Below are 18,550 nucleotides of genomic sequence, written 5' to 3'. Positions count from 1 at the left end.
ATTTTTTGGCCACAATTTATTGGTGGATTATCTGTTGTAGAAAATGTTGCTTTTTCAAAGCTTATTTTTATTTTTTTAAAATTAGGATGAAACTGAAATTCATTTAGTGAAGTAAATACTTGTGACAAAGGCTTTAAAGATGATTTCCAGCACTCCACCTTTAAACTATGGTTGATTTTTTTTTACTGGATTTTTTTTAACCATCTACAAATTTGTACAATTCTCTGATGCAGTTGTTTCTTCATCAGCATTATTAAACTGGGGTTAATGCAGCCCCATTAAAAGCAGGCGTGTCCTTAAACGAACTGCAAGACCACATCAGGTTCAAATGTGATTGAAAACAAACTTGAAAAAATCTCAGAGAACAAAACTGTACTTGTTTCAGCTCATCCTCTTCCTCGTTTTTTTTGCTCTCGTTCCTCCTTTCTCCTTCTTGCATCACAGCTTCGCTTCCCCCTCAGTTTCCTTCATCTCCCCTTTTTCATCTCCACCCGCTCAACCTGTCCATTTTAATCTTCCTGCAGCGTCTCCACTCCGCTCTGTCTGTGCTGCTGTCTGTATTAAATATACCAGCTCAGTCTCTTTTGTGGAGCCATTGAAGATTTTATTGCTTCCTGTGTCTCTGCGTAGGAGGGTAACTTCTTGAAGTTGGCAGAAAACAACATCTGACTTCGTCTTGCATTCTTATTTTACTGAAATGTGTTATTTCAGAAAGGAACTAAGTGAAGCAGAGCCCCAGCGGCCGTCTGCGCCGTCATCAGAAACATCCCATCAGCAGAACCTCGAGAGTTAAGGACGGAGGAGGACCGCGCAAACACCCATTTCATGCATTTCTTTTATTTATTAACAGGTTCATGGCTAATAAAGTCAGGAATAACATTCGTAAGGTTAATTTTTTTCCATTAGGAATGTAATTTTTTTTAGATTCATACACAACACTGTGGGAAATGGAGCAAATTTGCCCCCCCGAAAGTGCTGAAACTGTCTTATTCATTGTAGAATTGTCTATAAACAGAAGATTTATCCTGACAAGATGATGTCATTTCCCTTTCATGTTAATTGAAATGCTTTACATTTTTAGATAAATAGTTATGATTTGGGATAAAACATGAAAAAGGAGATGAAAATCCTGATACTGAAGTACTTTTTCTGCTCAATTTTTACATACTTGATCATATTTGATCCTAATTGTGTCACAACTTTGGTATTGTTTTATTTTCTCAGTGGAAACTTAATGTAATCGGAAACAAAGGACTGTTAATAATTCAAAAACTTACAAAAACATAAAAATGAGACATAAAATGGCAAATGAGAATATGGTTTTGTAATTTAATGTTAACTTAATGTTAGATAAATTAAATTAAAATTAAATGTAATTTAATGTGTGTTTTGTGATGTTTTCTATGCTTGTATAAGCTACTTTTGATGTAGTGGGGGGAGCAATGATTTATTGCTGGGGGGGGGGCAGTAAAGGGCACTGGTCTAAAAGTTCTAGCTTTCACATTTTTAAGTGTCTTAATCCCTTCATATAGACTTGAGATTGTGTCCATTTGTAAAGATAAATCTGAGACTTTAAAACTAAAATCATAATTATTATAGGCTGATGACAGAATACAGGACTTTAGGAAATAAGTAAACACTTATTAAACGTTTTATAAGGATTAAAAGACTTTTATTATTATTAATGTCTTAATGTAGGAGAAAGAATACACAGAAAAGCCGCCTGTAAACCAAATGTGTGCCGCTGGAATGTTTTTCTAAAAAAGGGTTTGAATTTGTGTTTAATGGAACTCAAAAAAGCTGAACAAAATCAGCTGTTCAGAGTCAAGAACCCACTACATTTCCTTTCATGTGAACTAAACGCAGAGCAATTCAGTCACCGACGATTCCTCCCGGCCTGAAGAACAGCTTTCTGTTAATCGGCCTCCACTTCAACTCATCAGATGACTGGTAAGAAGCTGCACTTCTCCTCTGTCCAACCGTCCATGGAAAGTCGATTTTGTCACAGAGAGCGGCCCACACGGGGAGGCCTCAACCTGTCTGATGTGAGGAGACGGATGAAGGGGAGGCTGGTGGATGCAAAGAGGAGCAGAGCGGGGATCAATACAAGGATTACCTGCTGGAATATTCCTGTGCGATTTGTTTGAGGTGCTGAAGCAAACGGACAAATCTAAAGAATGACGCTGCTGTGGATCTGATGAAACACCAGATAAGCCAAATTCAGGACAAAAAGGTCCTGTAGAACCTAAGATTATTAAAAAAAAACGTTTTCCGCAACCTGATTTTCTCAATTGCAGCTTCAAAGCAGGATGACTGCAACACGGGCCATCAAAGATAAATAGTGTTCTTTTATGCCTCCTGACCCTCAACCCCTCTGTCTGGGTTATCGTAAGCACACAAAGCTAATGTAAAAAGTAGTTTCTACAAGAAAAGTACAAATTTGAATGTAGGTTGAAGAAAAGCTCTAGACTTTCATGACAGTTACTAACCAAGAGTTGGTTTGATGGAGGAGACAATCCGACAGCAGGAAACTGCAAAAATGAATTCTTGTTAAAAAAAAAGTTTATAAATTGACTGTTGTTGTTGCCTGGACTTAATGAGTGTGACATCATTGATTAGAAATGGTTCACTTCCAGCTGAAGAAAAATGATTCATTCGTCATCTTTTGGGGGCGCTGCCATGTTGGAACCAGAAATGGTCAGTAAGCAATGATTGGTACAAATTAGTCTGAGTCTTTGAATGAGAGCTGGACTCCCCCCATCTGGAATTACAAACAGGAAGTACCTGCTGGTACCAAGAATCCAAAACCTCTATAGAGAAAACGGCTATTAGTCCGTCATTCCAGTGGTAAGAATGACCATTCTTGATCTGACAGCATTTTTAAACATGTTTTCTGTAATTCTGACTTTTTGGGATTTTTTTTTCTGCTGTGCAAGTTATTTATTTGGGAAATAAGTAAGTTATAACCTGGCAAATCAGATGTTTCAATAAAGGTATGTGGAGCCTGCTGGCCCCCACATCCACTGTTCGAAACATTTGACAAATTTCATGTAGCCCGCTTTCAAGTGGTAGGGGTGTGGACTTTAAGCAAGCTCACTCCTGATTGGTGAGTATTGTTGCCCTAGAAATGTAGACTCAGACCAATCACTGCCCTACTGACGACGTCTGGCTCCAACATCCCGGCGTCTGTATCGCAAAAACAACGTTTCTACAGCAGCCAATTCTGCCAATCGGGAATGTCCTTGATGGAAGTCCAAACCTGTAGCGTCTGAAAGAGGACAACGCTAAATCTGTCATTCAAACGTTTTGAACTGTAGGCATGGGGGCCAGCAGGAAGCACCTACTTTTATTGAGGCATCTCAATAAATGATTGGCTAGTTTATAACTTATAGTAAAGAACAAATGTGGAAAAAAAATAGAAATATCAAGAACAGCACAGCAAGAATGTTTATTTTGACCAATAGAATGACAGAGTAAAAGCTGTTTTCACTATAGAAGTCTACAGGGTTTTGGCTTCTTGGAACTTCCTATATTATACTTCCTATATGGAACACTAGGGGGGAGGGGTCACTCAGTCCAGTTCTCATACAGTCATTCAATACTATTTACAATTAATTTCATTTTTAAAAGAACTGCCCTCCTGTCTTCTTTTCCAAAAGTAAAATGTAAGACATCTTTTTACCTTCTATTGTTAAAAATTGAGAATTTAAAGTGTACAAATTGGAAATTAGCCAAAGTTTTAAGGAAACTATCAGCATACTGATGATGAAAAACTGTATTTTTGTTGGTTCATCAGTGTCTGTGGGATAAAGTGTTTGAAAACGCTAAAAATCTGCAGCACCAGCGAGCCTTCAAATCGGATTTGCTGCCCTACTCCACCTTTCAGTCAATAGCTAAGGTGTCGGAAACTTGGTGCCACGCCGCAACACTTCATGATAATCGGTGCGGCGTTGATTCCCCACCACACTCTGTTCCCTCCTGCAAGTCGAAGAGAAATTATGTTCATTTTACCCCCATCCCCCCAAGGGACCAACTTCTTTTAAACCCCACGTGGTCCAACTACATTTTCAGCCTCTTGATCAGCAAATATTATCCGAAAGAGACTTTCGTGGTCCTGAACTCTGGCAGAAAATCGGTAGCCGCTCCACGCAGACTCATCAGCGGCTGCACGACTAAATTAATGTGCAAATGTCTCCCAGCCACAGCCACTTGCAGAGCGAGTTTGAGGGCACAGCAAGCAGCGCTCCTTAAAGCGGTAGTACAAAACACGGAGGACGAGGCTGTGAGCTGAGGGAATTCAAAGTGACACATCAGTGGAACTGTAAAGCACATCTAAAAGAGCACAAAGTGGACTGTGCACTGCAGGGAACTGCTTCAAAAATCAGAGCAGTTCTTCACTTTAATGCTTTATTTGCTTTCTCTCTACTCAAAGAGCAGTTTTTTTCCCCTTCTTTCTTTAGATCATATTTAGAATTCAAACTGGACCTCAGTAGAACAAGTAATCCACCCAATCTAAAATCCAAAAACCATTTCACAAACTGCTTACATTTTATTTTATATTTCACAATAAAAACCTTTTAGACCCAACTATTCAATAGTTTTATGACAACGCTAAAAAATGCCTCATTCGTTTGAACTAAAACTCATCATGTCATCACATGGCAGTTGATTCTTTAGTCTTTTATCTTTGAATCAACAAAAACACGGTTTGAGACTTTAGCTTTTGCCGCCGCCGCCACGTTTAGCTGCTGCAGAATCTCCCGTCTGCTCTGAAGTGTGTCACTCACTGAAGCAATGCGGAGACGTCCCCGGATATCTGCAGTGCAGACTAGTAATGAAGGAGCAGCCTCTTGAAATCCGTCAGAATTCCTGCCGTCTGACAGAGTCAAGAGGGTGAAAAAGTGCAGGTCTGGTGCAGCGCACTCTGACAGAAGCCTGTCCCGGGATGAGAGCTATCTTATCCCGTAGGTCTGATAAGAAACCTCTGCAAACTTAATGGTTTGTATGTTTTTTATTCATCAGCCACCTTTGCTTTCAGCAGCTAGCAGTAAATCTGAGGTTGTGTGTCGCATTTTTACTTGCAAAGAAGGAATTAGGAGAACAGTGATGTAATAGACCAGAGCATCATTCACAGAGCAGACTAATGACTTTTAATCCCGCAGGAAAAACATGGCTTTACTTGAAACCAGTGTACTCATAATGTTGATTAAGAAAATTGGACTGAAACACATAAGTTTTGTGTAAGATATCAATAAAAAAAATGTTAAAAAAAAGAAATACGCAAATAAGGAGATGTTTACAATAGATCTTATGATCTATTGTAAAATCCTTCTCTGTAGTCTTTAAAATTATAATTATGCCATTTTCAGTCGAATAAAAAATAAATCTGTTATTTCTTAGGACATAGTTTCTGCAGAGTGGCAGGAGTTCATCAGAAATTCACCACCGAGTTGTCGGCGGGACTGTTTTCGTTGTGCATAACCGAGAGTTCTCTGTTTACAGGCTCTCTTTGCTTACAGCCCCACACAACCCCAAACTAGCATTAACAGTGCAGCACAAATGGCGAGCAATATTGAAGCTATCCAGCCATGCAGTTTTGAGCCAGCTCAGACACGTACTATGAAGACGTCTACAAGCGGATTCATCGGAATGGAGAGGATCAGGGAGTTCTGTGGCCCCAAACCGAAATACAACTTATTCACATGGATCTGAATTAATACTCAAAAATGCAGTTTTAAGCCCAATTTTCTTCATTTTTGTCCCCCATCAGACAAACGCAACAAAAACATCTTCAAAACAGCAAAAAACACATTTTCATTGGAGTGGGTCTTTGACTCACTCTTTTATTAAACAACAAATAAAACTATGAGTCCATCATAAAACAAACCCTAAATATATTTCCACATCAGCCAGTGTAGCTGATGCATGAGAGCAGGTGGGGACGAGAAATGGAAATGAGCTGGTTATAGTCTGAACACCCTGGGTGTCATTTACATAAAAACTCTGCATAAGTGACAACAAAAAAAAAACAGTGAGGTGCAGTGAGGCATGCTGGTGGAAAACTGTCTTCATTCGAGACCCAGAGGCTCAAAACTGACTTGAGTGAGGACTTCATTTGAATATTTAGATTTTGTCCCAAACCCGTCGCTGCAGAAAAGATAAATATGACCTTCTCTGCGCCTCAACGCCACCAGAACAAACTGCCAAACGTTCCCAGCACTAATGGAGCGCACTCCGATTGTGTCTGGACACATTTTGTGCGTCAACAGTAGGAAGTGAAGAGTAACTGACACGTACTTGAAGCCCGGCGCCACGTTGACGCAAGTTCCAGTGTGAAGCCAGATGCAGTAGGGGTCACGGGAGGCCAAGCAGGCTCTGTGAAGACACCAAGACAGGAACGAAGAGGAGGATTTAGGCTGGTGTGGCTCCTCGGCTGCATGTTCTTGTGCGCTGATAATCCGGAGACAATGGTTGGTATTTAAACAATAGCTCTAATTCACTGTCGATAATGTTCTGCTGATTACATTTTTTCCCTTAAATTGCTGCAGATTGCTCTTTGTTCCACTTGACAATTTAGAATTTAATTCAGTTTAATTAAAGTTGATTATTTTTAAATGGCACATGCAGTAGCCAGGATTAAAATGACCTCCACAGTCATACATTAGCGTCCAATAGAAATCCAAAAAAACTTGTCATTCTTTAAATCAAATTATAGTGGAAAAAGTAATATAACTATAATATGGAATCGTGTTTCATTTGTTTTAATAATTGATTCGGAAATCCTGAAAGTAAAGACAATTTTTACCAAGAATGCATTTATTTAGTATTCAAAAAATTCTAATTAAACAGATTATTAGTTTTAATATAAAAAGGGCTACTTTCTTGTATTTGAGTATTTTTGAGTCCCGCCCCTTTCAATCCACGAAAACAAGGTGGTCCTCACACTGAGGAACAGCCCTCCTTTGAAAGAAGAGCCTCCGCTGCCAGCTCCGCCCCCCAGGGTAACAAACACGCCCACTTTCTCAGAGGGGCTAGCGGTGATCGGCTAAACACTTTCGTTTTGTACAATATGCACATGCATCTTTCCAAAGTTCGGATTTTTGTTATCGTTGGCGAAACGCAGAGGCGCTGCGTTTCGGCTGTAGGTTGACGTCATGAAATGGGCGGCACCCCCAAGGAGTTAAAAGGCGGAGCCTCAGAGATCAAGGCGTCTTACTTCAGTGTAGGAAAATGAACAGCGAAAATAACTCATTCATTAAAAAAATGGTTTTTCAGTGTGCCAAAGGTATTACATAATCATAAATATGGACACACTTTCCTCTGAAAGGCTTAAGAAAAGCATATTATAGGCCCTTTATCTATAACTAACACCACGTTGTGCCACTGTAGAATGTTTGTTTTTCTTCCTAACCACAAAAATATGACCTCTTTATCTCCTCCGTTGAAGCTAAACATAGATCAATGTCAGTTTGGATCTCTAAACCACAGCAAATGTCTCCCTTTCACACACTATTGAACCTCAAATACTGTCATTAGCTATAGCATCAGTTCTGATTCTCAAACTAATTACAAGCACAGCAGAGTTTGGATTCTGGCTTTAAAGTTTAAAAAACACTCTTTTCAAATGACACTTTTTCATCTGCTTTTGATATTTAGGCCTAAATTTCTTTGCATATCTTGTCCTGAATTATAAGAAAAATGCCACAAGAACATGTTAAAATACACATAAAACATCATTTTTAGCAAAGTGAGTCTAAAACAAGCTTTATAATTAAAAGAATAATAACTTTTAGCTATTATGTGATATATTCCTCCTATATTAGTTCAAGTTGTGTAGCATGACTAGCTTCACATTGCCCCATCTTTGTTTTTTAGTAAACTGTTTGTTAGCTTCGTGTCGAGTTTGGAAAACGAGGCTCCTCCCCAAAGAAAGGTTGTTTTGAGTGTCACACTGTCACAAAGAAATCCCCTGAACTCTATTGAGAGGAGGTCGTGCCCCGCTACAACACGACTGACAGAAAGTATGTCAAGCCTCGGAAGGCGGGGAACTTCGGCGGCGACTGAACTCCATCCAAATATCCTAATTATTTAGGAAAACGTCCAGCTGATGTGGAGCGTCCGCAGCTTTGCCAGGAGATAAAAGCGAACATTTTTGTTCATGTGTCACAGAGATGCAGCTGGTGGAAGCTTCTCTGTCACATTGAACTGGGTAGTATTCATTTATCCCACTCAGTCATTAAAATGAGTCTGATTAATGCTGATGTGTGTGTGCGCGCACATCCCTCTGCAGTGATAAACCTGCTCTCATTTGGGAATTGAACTCTATTCTTTTCAGGCAAATGGCATCTATGTAGAAGGCCTATTTTACCGCCTAATTCCTCATTAACCACATAATGTCTACAAGCTCCCAAATGAAGCCCAATATAAAGAGTTAAAAAGATTATTCCCCCTGCTCTAATGACTGGCAGATCTTTGGAGTCACAGTTAATACATCTTGGAATATTCAAACTTCTGTTAAAAACATCTTATTTGTTCGAACACTTCAAATGGAAACGACTTAATGCAGATTCAATCAGGCCTGAAAAACCACAGCTGGGAAGAAGTGCAGTTATTTCCTGATGGGTCCAGATTGCAGTTTTAGGATGAACAGGCCTATTTTGACTGCACACCTGTCCCATCTGCTCTGTTTTCTTATCCAGCAATGTAAATGTAATCTTTTCCAGCTACTGATCTTGGCTTGAAACAGATGTTTCAGTGTTGTGTTTATTACATACCCTACTCGTTTATTTGTTGTTGCTGTTGTTTTTTTACTGTTGCAGTTACAAATTTCCTTTTTTTTTGTTTTTAGTTTTTAAAAACAGATGTCCCTGTAAAGCCTTAGTCTCAACTGCCCTTATGGATCTTGGTTACAGACCCCTCGGTGAGTCCATAGAGAGAAAACAACCATGCCTATTTTCTTCTGCAAGCATGCTGCAGGCAACAGCTCATAGTAAACACTTAAACAACACGTAACCGGGTAAGTGAAGAGGAAGTATGTAAGACGCAGGACCATCGTATGGATTTTTCTTTTTTTTCTTGGCGATTTGTGCATCAATTACAAATGTGATACTTGTACCGTGAACGTCTAAAGGTTATACATGCGTCAAAAGCCCGTTAGACATGTGTCAAATGGAATGCAAAAATAAACTAAATAGAACACGTGTAAACTGCGTAATTCTAAACGAACCAAGAATTTTGAACAGCTCAAAACCCAATTCACACAAAGACCCGTCGGCCGAAACCCCCAACGGACATCTGTGCACATCGACAAACACAAGAAACACTTTGAATTACGTATATACCGCATATATCATGAAAGACTAAAACTGAAGACGTTAAAAATGTTCAAAATGTACATAGTGGCTGTGCGACACGGCCTGAGTGATTAGAGTGGGGCATAAGGACATTGTACTATGGCATTACCCGTACGGCAGTAGTGCATGCCTCGTATGGATGCACCTGAGGGATACATTTGCGTTCATCTGTTTTTTTCTTCTTTTATTTTTATCAACTGTTATTAAAATATATTTACTACATTTTGGCTTTGAACATTTTACAATAAATTGGAAATGTGATGTTTTTAGTGTAGTAAATTGGTTGTAAATTTCTGCCTCATAGACAAATTGGAATAGAACTAAACCGAATGTGTGTCTTCTTACGTTTTGCAGGCGCCATGCTTGCTGCAGCGGCTGAGAGGAACTCTGATGACGCAGCTGCTGAAGGCCACAAACAAGGCATGGTGGTCCTTGTCCAGCTCCAATCCCAGGACCCTTCTGTCCTCCTGACCCTGAACATTACATCTGGACACACAGACATCAGGTTTAAAAGCCCAAACCGCTCGAGCCGCTACGAGACGAGAACATAAAAAAATTCAAATGAAATTACTTTGATGGGTTGTAGACATCTATGTCCTCCAGGAGTTTGGACCCGAAGCTGTCGTTTGAATGGGTTCTGGCCAAAACTTTCAGCACTCTCCCATCATCAGAACCCAAGAACATCACAGTGCGGTCCTTATTGGGACCGGCAGAAACATCCACCACTATCTGAGTCAATTTGGACCTGAGAAAAAAAAAAAAAAAGATGCAAGATTTTTAAAATATTGGATACATTTTATAGACATGCACAATCAATTTTCTGGTAAAACATTCTGTGTTACAAACATCTCAATAAAAATGTTGCATCATTTAAGAGTAAAATTGCTTCAGGTAGGAAAAAATGTTACATTTGTCAAAAAAAGGGAAAATATTTGTGCTTCTTTTGTTAAAAATACATTTTATTAAGAAATAAAAATATAATCTACATTAGCAAGTGACCAGATATGAGATCCTGTAATATACCACTTAATGAAAGTGACATGCCAACAACATATTTTTTTTTAACTGTTATTATTTGAAAATCCAGGATGTTTGGGTGTTTGAGAGTTTTTTCTGGCTCTTTGAGTTTGATGCTAAACACAGATTTAGAAAAGATCCCAATTCAACACTTAGACATGGAACTAACCAAATTAGGACTGGCCCAGACTTCTGCTACATGACAGTGATCGGAGCTGTTCCCCCCACTCCGTCCCTCTGACATCCACATTACCATTTTCTGGGTCATTGTGAACTTTGGCACAGAGGCTAATTTGACCACGGAATTAGGAATTGCATTTCTATTTCAGACTGGTAATTAGAATCCATCAAAAACTAATTTAAACACTGCAGATGAAGATGAAAAAGGTCAGGTTTTCAGAGCCACAGAGGAAGAGGGAGACGAAGCAAAAGCTTCCTGTGAGCAGACAGTTAATCTTGGCCGATACAGATGATTATCTTCGAGGGTTTTGGTCGGGATGCTTTTCCTCAATTTTTCAAATTTATTTCGCCTGGATACACTTCACTTTTCCCGCTGCCTTCCTGACCTTTCCCATTTCTTTCAAAATGGTTCCGCGCTTCCAGGAGTGTTTAGTTTTCCTTCTCGTCTTTGAGAAATGAAGAAGAAAGCAGCTTACAGCAGACAGAGCCACTTTGGATCATTTGGAAGAAGAAAAAATGATTTGACATTGATTTCAGATTCTTATTTCCACACTTGATTAACTAAAGAAAACCATCAGAATGTTTTGGGTTTCAGTGAAATGAAAGCAGAAGTAAGCCTGCTAATCTGCTGCTTACTTCACACAGCAGATTGCCCTCTCCTTCATTATTCATGTTCCAAACAGAATACGGTTTCCTGTCAATAATTCTAAAAGCCTGAATAGCAAATTCTGACTAAATGAAAGCTAATGAATAAAGCCACCTAAAGACAAAGTAAAATTAATTGCAGAACTCAGGTTTGTGACACAGAAGTTAAAGGTAGGGAGACTACAAGTATATCGTGAGACAGATGAGTGTTCGATTCCCGCCATGCCTGCTCATGCATCGAAGTGTCCTTGGCAAGACACTGAACCCCACCTTGCCTCTGGTGGAAGGTTGGCGCCAGAACACAGTGTGTGAATGTCTGTGTGTGAATGGGTCTTACCATGAGTTAATCTTAAATCATGTTTGCAGATGATATTCTCATTTATATAGGGAGTCAAATCCACAGAAGCTGAGTTTTTTTTTACTATATACATAAAAAAGAGCAATGATAGCAGCTGCAGCAGAATACATGTAAGAAAATGAGAGGGACCAAAGTGGACAGGTGGGGTTTACCCTTTAACCCCAGGCGTTAGCCCCAGTGTTTACATTCTTCAATTACCATAACTCTTCAACCGTTTACGTAATTATCCAAATTCAAGCAGAGTCTGAAGGGAAGAAAAGCAGCTTTGCATCCTTTTGAAACACTTTGCATTAGTAATATGTTAAAGGTTAAAAAAGTGAAAGATTTTAGAAGTCTGGACCTCTGGGTTTTCAACTGTCGACCATTAATAAGCACTCCATTTTGATACTTGACCTGTGATGTGCAAGAATAATTTCTGAAGGTAGGACATGTTACATGTTTCAGCAGCCACAGCTGTCATGGTGCCGCATCTGCTCTGAGCTGAAGATGAACATAAGATCCACCTGCCACGTCTCCTCATGGGTTCTTTGGGTTTATCTCGACAACCATCCCAACATGCATCTACTCCACAATACCTGCTAGAGGTCCTGGTGAAGCAGGGACGGTCATTAGCGGAGGAAACTGCTTCATCCATCAAAGGGTATGACTTGATAAAAGTCAGCATCTCATCTGGGAACTCGACTGATGACTTATAGTCTGAAGCTGGACCATCACCTGCACAGGTACCAGGCCTGGAAGGAAAGAAAAAAACAGGATACGCTGAGTCAAAGGTGGCCAGCTTCCCAGTGGGAAGTCCCTTAGATCCACTTGGATGACCCCGCTGACCTTGGTCTGGGAACCTGCTCTTCGGGTACTGGAGTCCATGATGAGTCGCTGGTTCTCTGCTCCTTGAACTTTCCGTTAAAGACTCTTTCTATGTCGTCCATGTAGAAAGCACAAACTGCAGAGCCTGGTATGCTGAAGAGAACAAAATCACACAGTATTTTGTGTTTTGTTTACCCCTTTAACAAACGTCTTTTAAAGAATTTAAAATCAAATTTGGTTCAGTTGAACAAAATTCAATGATAAAAGTGTCTCCAGAGTAACCAGCAAAGTGAACAACAAAACCAATGCAAGGTAGATTTTATTAAATACATTTAGTTAAAGGAGGAACTTTTAGAAGATCCTAATGTTTATTACTAAGATGTAAAATAAACTGACCGACATACTGATAAAGCAGCCCAGTAGTAAAGAAAATGCTAAACTTGGTTTATAAAGAAAGTCTTTTTGGTTTGGACAACTAAAGGGGGAAGAGTATACATCTTCAACAATAAAAAACAGATAAACATGAGCCCTTCCATGTTTGTTTGAGGTGGGCATATAAAACACGAATGAGATTTAGAATTACCCATGAGGTGACGTTTTGATAATCAACAAATGAGTTACAAGAATATTGAAAGCTGCAAACGTTGCTGTATGACCCAAAGGTGCTACCTGCCCCTAACACCCCCCTTTGAGCTGCCCTCACTGGCTGAGCAGCTGCTAAACATCCCTCACTCCCACCTCCTGCTGCCGGTCACCCGCTCTGGATAGAGCTGCACATTTAAAATTCATAAAAGAAATGTAATTTTTTTCCATATGTCAGCTTTTCTGTTGGTTTGATCTCCATAGCAACCATTCTGGGAGGAGTTTGAAGTTTGTAGAATATACCAATGGTGTAATTCTTTTTAGAAAAATTAAAGTCAAAGGTCATTAGAACTTTGGTTGTGGTTAAGACTTAACCTAGTGCCAGAATATGTGTGAAATTTAGTCAAAATCCCTCAAACCCAAAATTTTCTGTTCCTACATTGTGTGAAAATGTGAAAAGCGCCAAATTTTGTATTTTTTTTTTTAAAGAATGTGGTGGGTGTCAAATTTTCGGTCAAACAAGGAGCGAAAAAAGAGGAATTGTAAAAAACCAGGACTGCGTCGGGACATAAAATGATCATTGATGTCAAACAAAATCTGCTCTTATAAGGGCGATAAATAAAATAGATGTATTTTTTAATACAATTTGCTTTTTTGAATTCTTGATTGATGGTCACCAATGGTCACCAATCGTCATAACCAATCATCTAAGGTGGGTTGTACCCGGCTCAGCCATCTGCTTGTATTCCACCAAGAGAAACTCCAACTCTTTTCCCACAATCTTAAATTCTATAAACAGTATAAAATCCAGGTTTAGTGCTTTTCCTTCCTTTAATACAACAACTGTGTGTTTTCAATGCATAAGATACTGTTCTTTTAATGTTTCTCTTGTAGAAGGCTCAGAACACGGATTGGTACAAATTACAGCACTTTGGTCACACACAAAAAAGCTCAGAGCCTTGAAAAGATGGATTGTCTCACTGTTTCTAAATTGGTGCATTAATGCAGCTACCCCGGACAGTAAAAGTCACAGAGCTTCTTGTTGAGGCTTGTGACTCACAGCAGAATCCGCACAAGAAAATTCCGCCCTTATATAATCCCGTCTGAGTGCAGCAAATATAGACTATTCACCTGAGACGTATGGACGGAGCCGTTCACTGCTGCTCACATGTGAATTTAACACACTGAGCAGCGACTAATGAGGTCAGCCTATGTGAGCGTGAACACTTTAAACACTTTAGGACATATAATGAAGCAAAACATGGGCATAAAGAATCAATCGGAGAGAAACTGTAAAAAATACACTGCCTTTTGCATCTGTCTTCAAATCCACGACTCAGAATATACATGTTCAGAATTAGGAGGTTCTTAAAACACAGCTTAAATATCACCATCCTAAATTATAAATGTCCTCATTTTAAAAGAAATTAAGCCGAAACAAAACGATATTAATATTTCAGTTAAAGGCACTTTCTCAGACTTCAAATCAATTCATTTAACTGATAATTCTCAATGAATAATTACTGATATGTTGGTTGTTCGTTTATCACGGACGTTTTAAAACTTACCAGTGATGTGTGAAAATGTACAAAGTAGTCATCTTTATTTTTTTCCAGTTATTATAGATGTTTTAGCGCTGTAAAACCCATCACAACAAACTTTATACACTTTTCTCTGATAAAAATGGTGTTTTTTACATGTTCTTGTGGCATTTATTTGATGATAGAGGATATGAAGATAATAAGCTCAAAATTGTATTTCTCAGTATTTATTCAAATCAATGTGAATCAGGAGCAGATGAAAACAACTGTTTGAAAAACATTGTATTTGTGATGTAGAAAATACGCAGGATCAAAACTGTACGTCTGGATAGCTCCAATAATGCTCTGCATTTTTGTTGGGGGTGTGAGAATCCGTAAGCTAGCGGCAGAGTGCATAAACAGAGGGGTGTCGGGAACCGACTGCAGGGTTGCTCTGAGCCAATGGTCTCGCCCACAACTCAGAGGTGTTTTTCTATTGAACTACTGCCCAAGGTAATTGCACCGATTTCTTTTTTTTGGGCTAAAAATGGCAAAATCCTAATTTAAAGATCACTGGGAACACTGGAAATAGATCACGTGAAGATTGCAGTTGGTCTAAAATTTTCAGACTTTTCTGTCTTGTTTACACTCTCAAAATCCAGTATTGCAGAGTCAAAATAAAGATCTGCTCGCGATTTAAGATTTATGTAGATGTGGCAAACTGAACGCATCCCGTTCAGGAAATAGGGCAGGAAATTGAATAAAGGTCTACTACAGCCAATCAAGTATAGTATGGCGTGTTTCATATCAGGGTTTTTTGATGGAAACTATCAAGTTGTAAACTTCAACACATATTTCATGGTAGCTTGACGGTAACAGTTATTTAGCATCATTGCAGCCTCGTTTTGTCAGTGACTTAACCAACAACTTACTGTAATTCCTGGACTATAAGCCTCTACTTTTTTCACACACTTTCAAGCCTACAGCTTAAACAATGATGCCGCCTGAAGGCGTCCTGCCAAGCGTCAACTTGTTTCATTTTCTGTGACTGAGATTTTATTGAATGATGGAGAGAATATGGCAATTTTTTGTAGTTTGTGGACGAAAGCGAAGCGGAAGATGAACGTGGATCAGACGGGTTCAGCTTGGAGTGGCAGGTGGAGCAGAGCTGTCAGCTACCAGAAATCCAATAACGATGAAGCCAATCATTATTTTTCTTTTGGATGGGAATCAACAGGATTTTTCTAGAACAAGTACCAGCATTTCTTTTTAAACTGTGGAAACTCTGCGGCGCAAGTCTCACCCGCCGCCGTTCCGGGAGAAGAGCAGTTGACCCTGAATGAGTAGTGTAAATACCCCATGTTACTACGTGGAAATCTGGGGGGGTGTAGAGAAGCACAGCCAATTTATACAGTATGTATATGCACAATGATCTTTTTCTTTTAAAAAGCAGTGGCTTGTATTCAGGTGTGCTCTATCGTCCAGAAATTCCAGTATACTAGAGGGGTGGTGAGTTCTTCATTGGCTTTTCCCAGTCATACCAGCACCCTAAAAGTCCCCTTACAAACCTGTTAGCCTGAGTGGTGAACACCCCAACGACTGCAGGCCTCTGGTTGATCTGGAGGACATTGGTGAGAGACTGAAGGACGTCAAAGTAGAAGAAGGAATCTCCAGGAACGGAGCAGTTTAGACGAGCCTGAGAGGGAAATGTGGTGACGGGTTATGCAGGGAGGCAAAGACCGGATGCAAGTGAACACACCTTTATCTATAAGAAAAGCACCTTCAGAAAGGACGTCCAGTATCTGTCCAGAACTCTGGGAGATCCTCCGTTATCATTCTTACAAACGCGAGCAACTCGAGAAAACACCATCTGAGGAAGCAAGGCAGACAGAGAAAACTATTTCAATTCTATTTAAAAACAAAAAAAAGTCTATTTTTCCATTCAAGTCTGTCGTGGGTCCCACCAGGGAATGATTGGGCAGAGGCGCCAAGGTGAAAGTATTCTTGACTTTAATGCAAGAACAGAGCACACCAATTGCTCCACAAAGGTTAACCAACATAGACTTCTCCAATCCAACACTCCAAATTCTCCTCTCAGACTCTCCAACTTCTCCACTCAGACTCCCACACCGACAGCTGTATCTGGTTCTCTTTTAAGTGGTAAGCCCCTCCTCCTGGGCGTTGCTCTCCATCAGTCCAAAGAGAAAATAGGGACAAGTGTTTACATTGTTCAAGAACATAAACATACAGGAATAAACAGTTTCATTCAACTAAACATTCTGTGTCATGTACAGAAAAATAACAATAATCATCAATAAAGATAAATATAAACAGTGACCGATGCGTCACATGACCCAGGGTGTCCATGACCACTTCCGGGTTACCGGGTTACTTCCGGGTAAACAAACCAACGTTAATGTTGGCGTCGTGTGTGCTTCGTGTTAATGTATGCATGGGGATGGTGAGTCGGCAACCTAGTGTGCACCCAGGGCTACCTGCAGAGGGATAGGGACGGAATGAAAAGGGTAAGCTGATGTAAATGACGTGTTACCGGGTCCGAGCGTGCGCGTCTATGCGCACGTGTGTATGTGTGCGAGCGTGTGTGCATGCGTGTGCGCCTGCAGCGGCAGCTGACGGTTCTACACCGTCACAAAGTCTTAGAGGAAGCTCGTCACAAACTCATATCCGCAAACACAAAATGAGACACAGCATTTAAATGTGGAGGAACTTTAAAAAGTTAAAAAACTTCTAGATTGTTAGGAGGAAAGAAAAATAGTCCCACACACCTTGCCCAGAGCCGTGTATTCCACTGCGATCTCACTCAGGAAAAAGTAGACATAGTTCCCGTAGTCAATGGCGTGCAGGAAGTGCGGCTCTGCAGAGAATAGAAGATAATGGTGATCATCTGTTTCATGAGTTTTCACAGTAAAAAGGTCTTTCCTGCTTGAAACCACTGCGGCTCGGCAGATCCCCGCATTTAGCAGGTGACAAAAGACTCCTTCACCTGCGTCAACTTTTCAATTACCCGCTCCTTACTTTTCCCCGAATGCCTTTCTCAAAGCCACAGAGAAGAAGCTGCTGAGGTTTTACTAAACCCCAGAGCTTCATTAGTGCAGGGCCTATGTCACGGGAAGAATAGCAGTCAGGATTGGACCGGAACCGCTCCACACATTTTGGAGCGCTGCAGTGCCGCTGAATCCTCACCAACTGAAAGGCTGCCCGCAACTTTTTTTTAGGTTTGACACAAACATTCTGGATTCATACTCAGAAATATAAAACTCCATTAAATAAATAAACCAATTTGGTCAATAAAAAAACTTGGAGACCCACTCTGATGGTATTTTCTTTATTGAGGATCATGCCATTTTTTGACAAACACCCGTGTCTTTGTCCAGGACATCGTTTCGACAGTAGATCATTAGAAACTCGCCTCGGGACTGTTGGAGCAGAGCAGAGCAACCCCGCCCCCCTTCCCCATTACAGATACCTCAGACATGGGGCTTGTGGCCTTCTACGTCACAAATGCCATCTCTTTTTCAAATAGCTTGTTTTTTTTTGCCTGCTTCTGATTTATTTTGAATAAAAATATACAGAAATGCAATTTTAAGCTTAATTTTCTTCATATACATTTTCCATCAGGAAAAATGCTACAGGAACATGTTAAAAATGCCAAAAAACAATTATTATAGGAGTGAGTCTTTAAAGAAATTAAACAATTGAGTTAAAAATACAAAAAAAGACCAACTATCCCAACCCAAACTGTGTTGGATGAAAACAAATGTTTCTCTGTTGTTAATCTGTATTTGATTATTTAATCTACTGGAGGAGAATTGTGGGTAATTCAATCCTCCTGAACCTACACTACTTACCCAGATCAAGCATTTATATTTAATATAATAAAAAAACAACAGTTGAAAACATGTAATTTTTTTAGAGAAGAAATCAAAAATGACTATGATTTTATTTTCTGAAGATGTTTGGGTCAAACATTCCATCGATAAAACATTTTTACTACAACCCAAAACTAGACAGTGTGGTAACGACCTGGGGCTGGGTGTTTATAAGATGTTCTTGTGGCATTTTTCTTCATT

The 18,550-nt window shown here is 39.8% G+C and overlaps 1 protein-coding gene and 1 long non-coding RNA gene across 5 annotated transcripts in view; one reads left to right on the top strand and one right to left on the bottom strand.

Moving 5' to 3' along the window:
- The window catches only part of LOC144995396 (uncharacterized), a 32,495-nt gene extending 28,610 nt beyond the window's left edge, over window positions 1–3,885 (top strand). The window contains exon 2 of the long non-coding RNA XR_013658937.1: window positions 712–3,885. This is a non-coding gene — a long non-coding RNA (uncharacterized LOC144995396). The remainder of the gene's footprint in view (window positions 1–711) is intronic.
- LOC101160329 (semaphorin-6C) overlaps window positions 1–18,550 on the bottom strand; it is a 203,229-nt gene that overhangs the window by 35,219 nt on the left and 149,460 nt on the right. For all 4 annotated transcript variants that reach the window (XM_078955080.1, XM_020706938.3, XM_011480925.4 and 1 more), the window contains exons 11-18: window positions 17,246–17,334; window positions 16,240–16,329; window positions 16,028–16,155; window positions 12,379–12,510; window positions 12,129–12,284; window positions 9,925–10,098; window positions 9,699–9,839; window positions 6,298–6,375 (exon numbers count right to left, since the gene is read on the bottom strand). In XM_078955080.1, coding sequence (XP_078811206.1) covers window positions 6,298–6,375; window positions 9,699–9,839; window positions 9,925–10,098; window positions 12,129–12,284; window positions 12,379–12,510; window positions 16,028–16,155; window positions 16,240–16,329; window positions 17,246–17,334 — 988 coding nt within the window. The remainder of the gene's footprint in view (window positions 1–6,297; window positions 6,376–9,698; window positions 9,840–9,924; window positions 10,099–12,128; window positions 12,285–12,378; window positions 12,511–16,027; window positions 16,156–16,239; window positions 16,330–17,245; window positions 17,335–18,550) is intronic.

The sequence above is a fragment of the Oryzias latipes genome, chromosome 11 (assembly GCF_053564925.1).
Source record: "Oryzias latipes strain Hd-rR chromosome 11, Olatipes_Hd-rR_3.1".
NCBI classification, from domain to species: Eukaryota; Metazoa; Chordata; class Actinopteri; order Beloniformes; family Adrianichthyidae; genus Oryzias; species Oryzias latipes.
The sequence above is the reverse complement of the archived record's forward strand: the minus strand, read 5'-3'. Positions and strand labels throughout refer to the sequence as shown.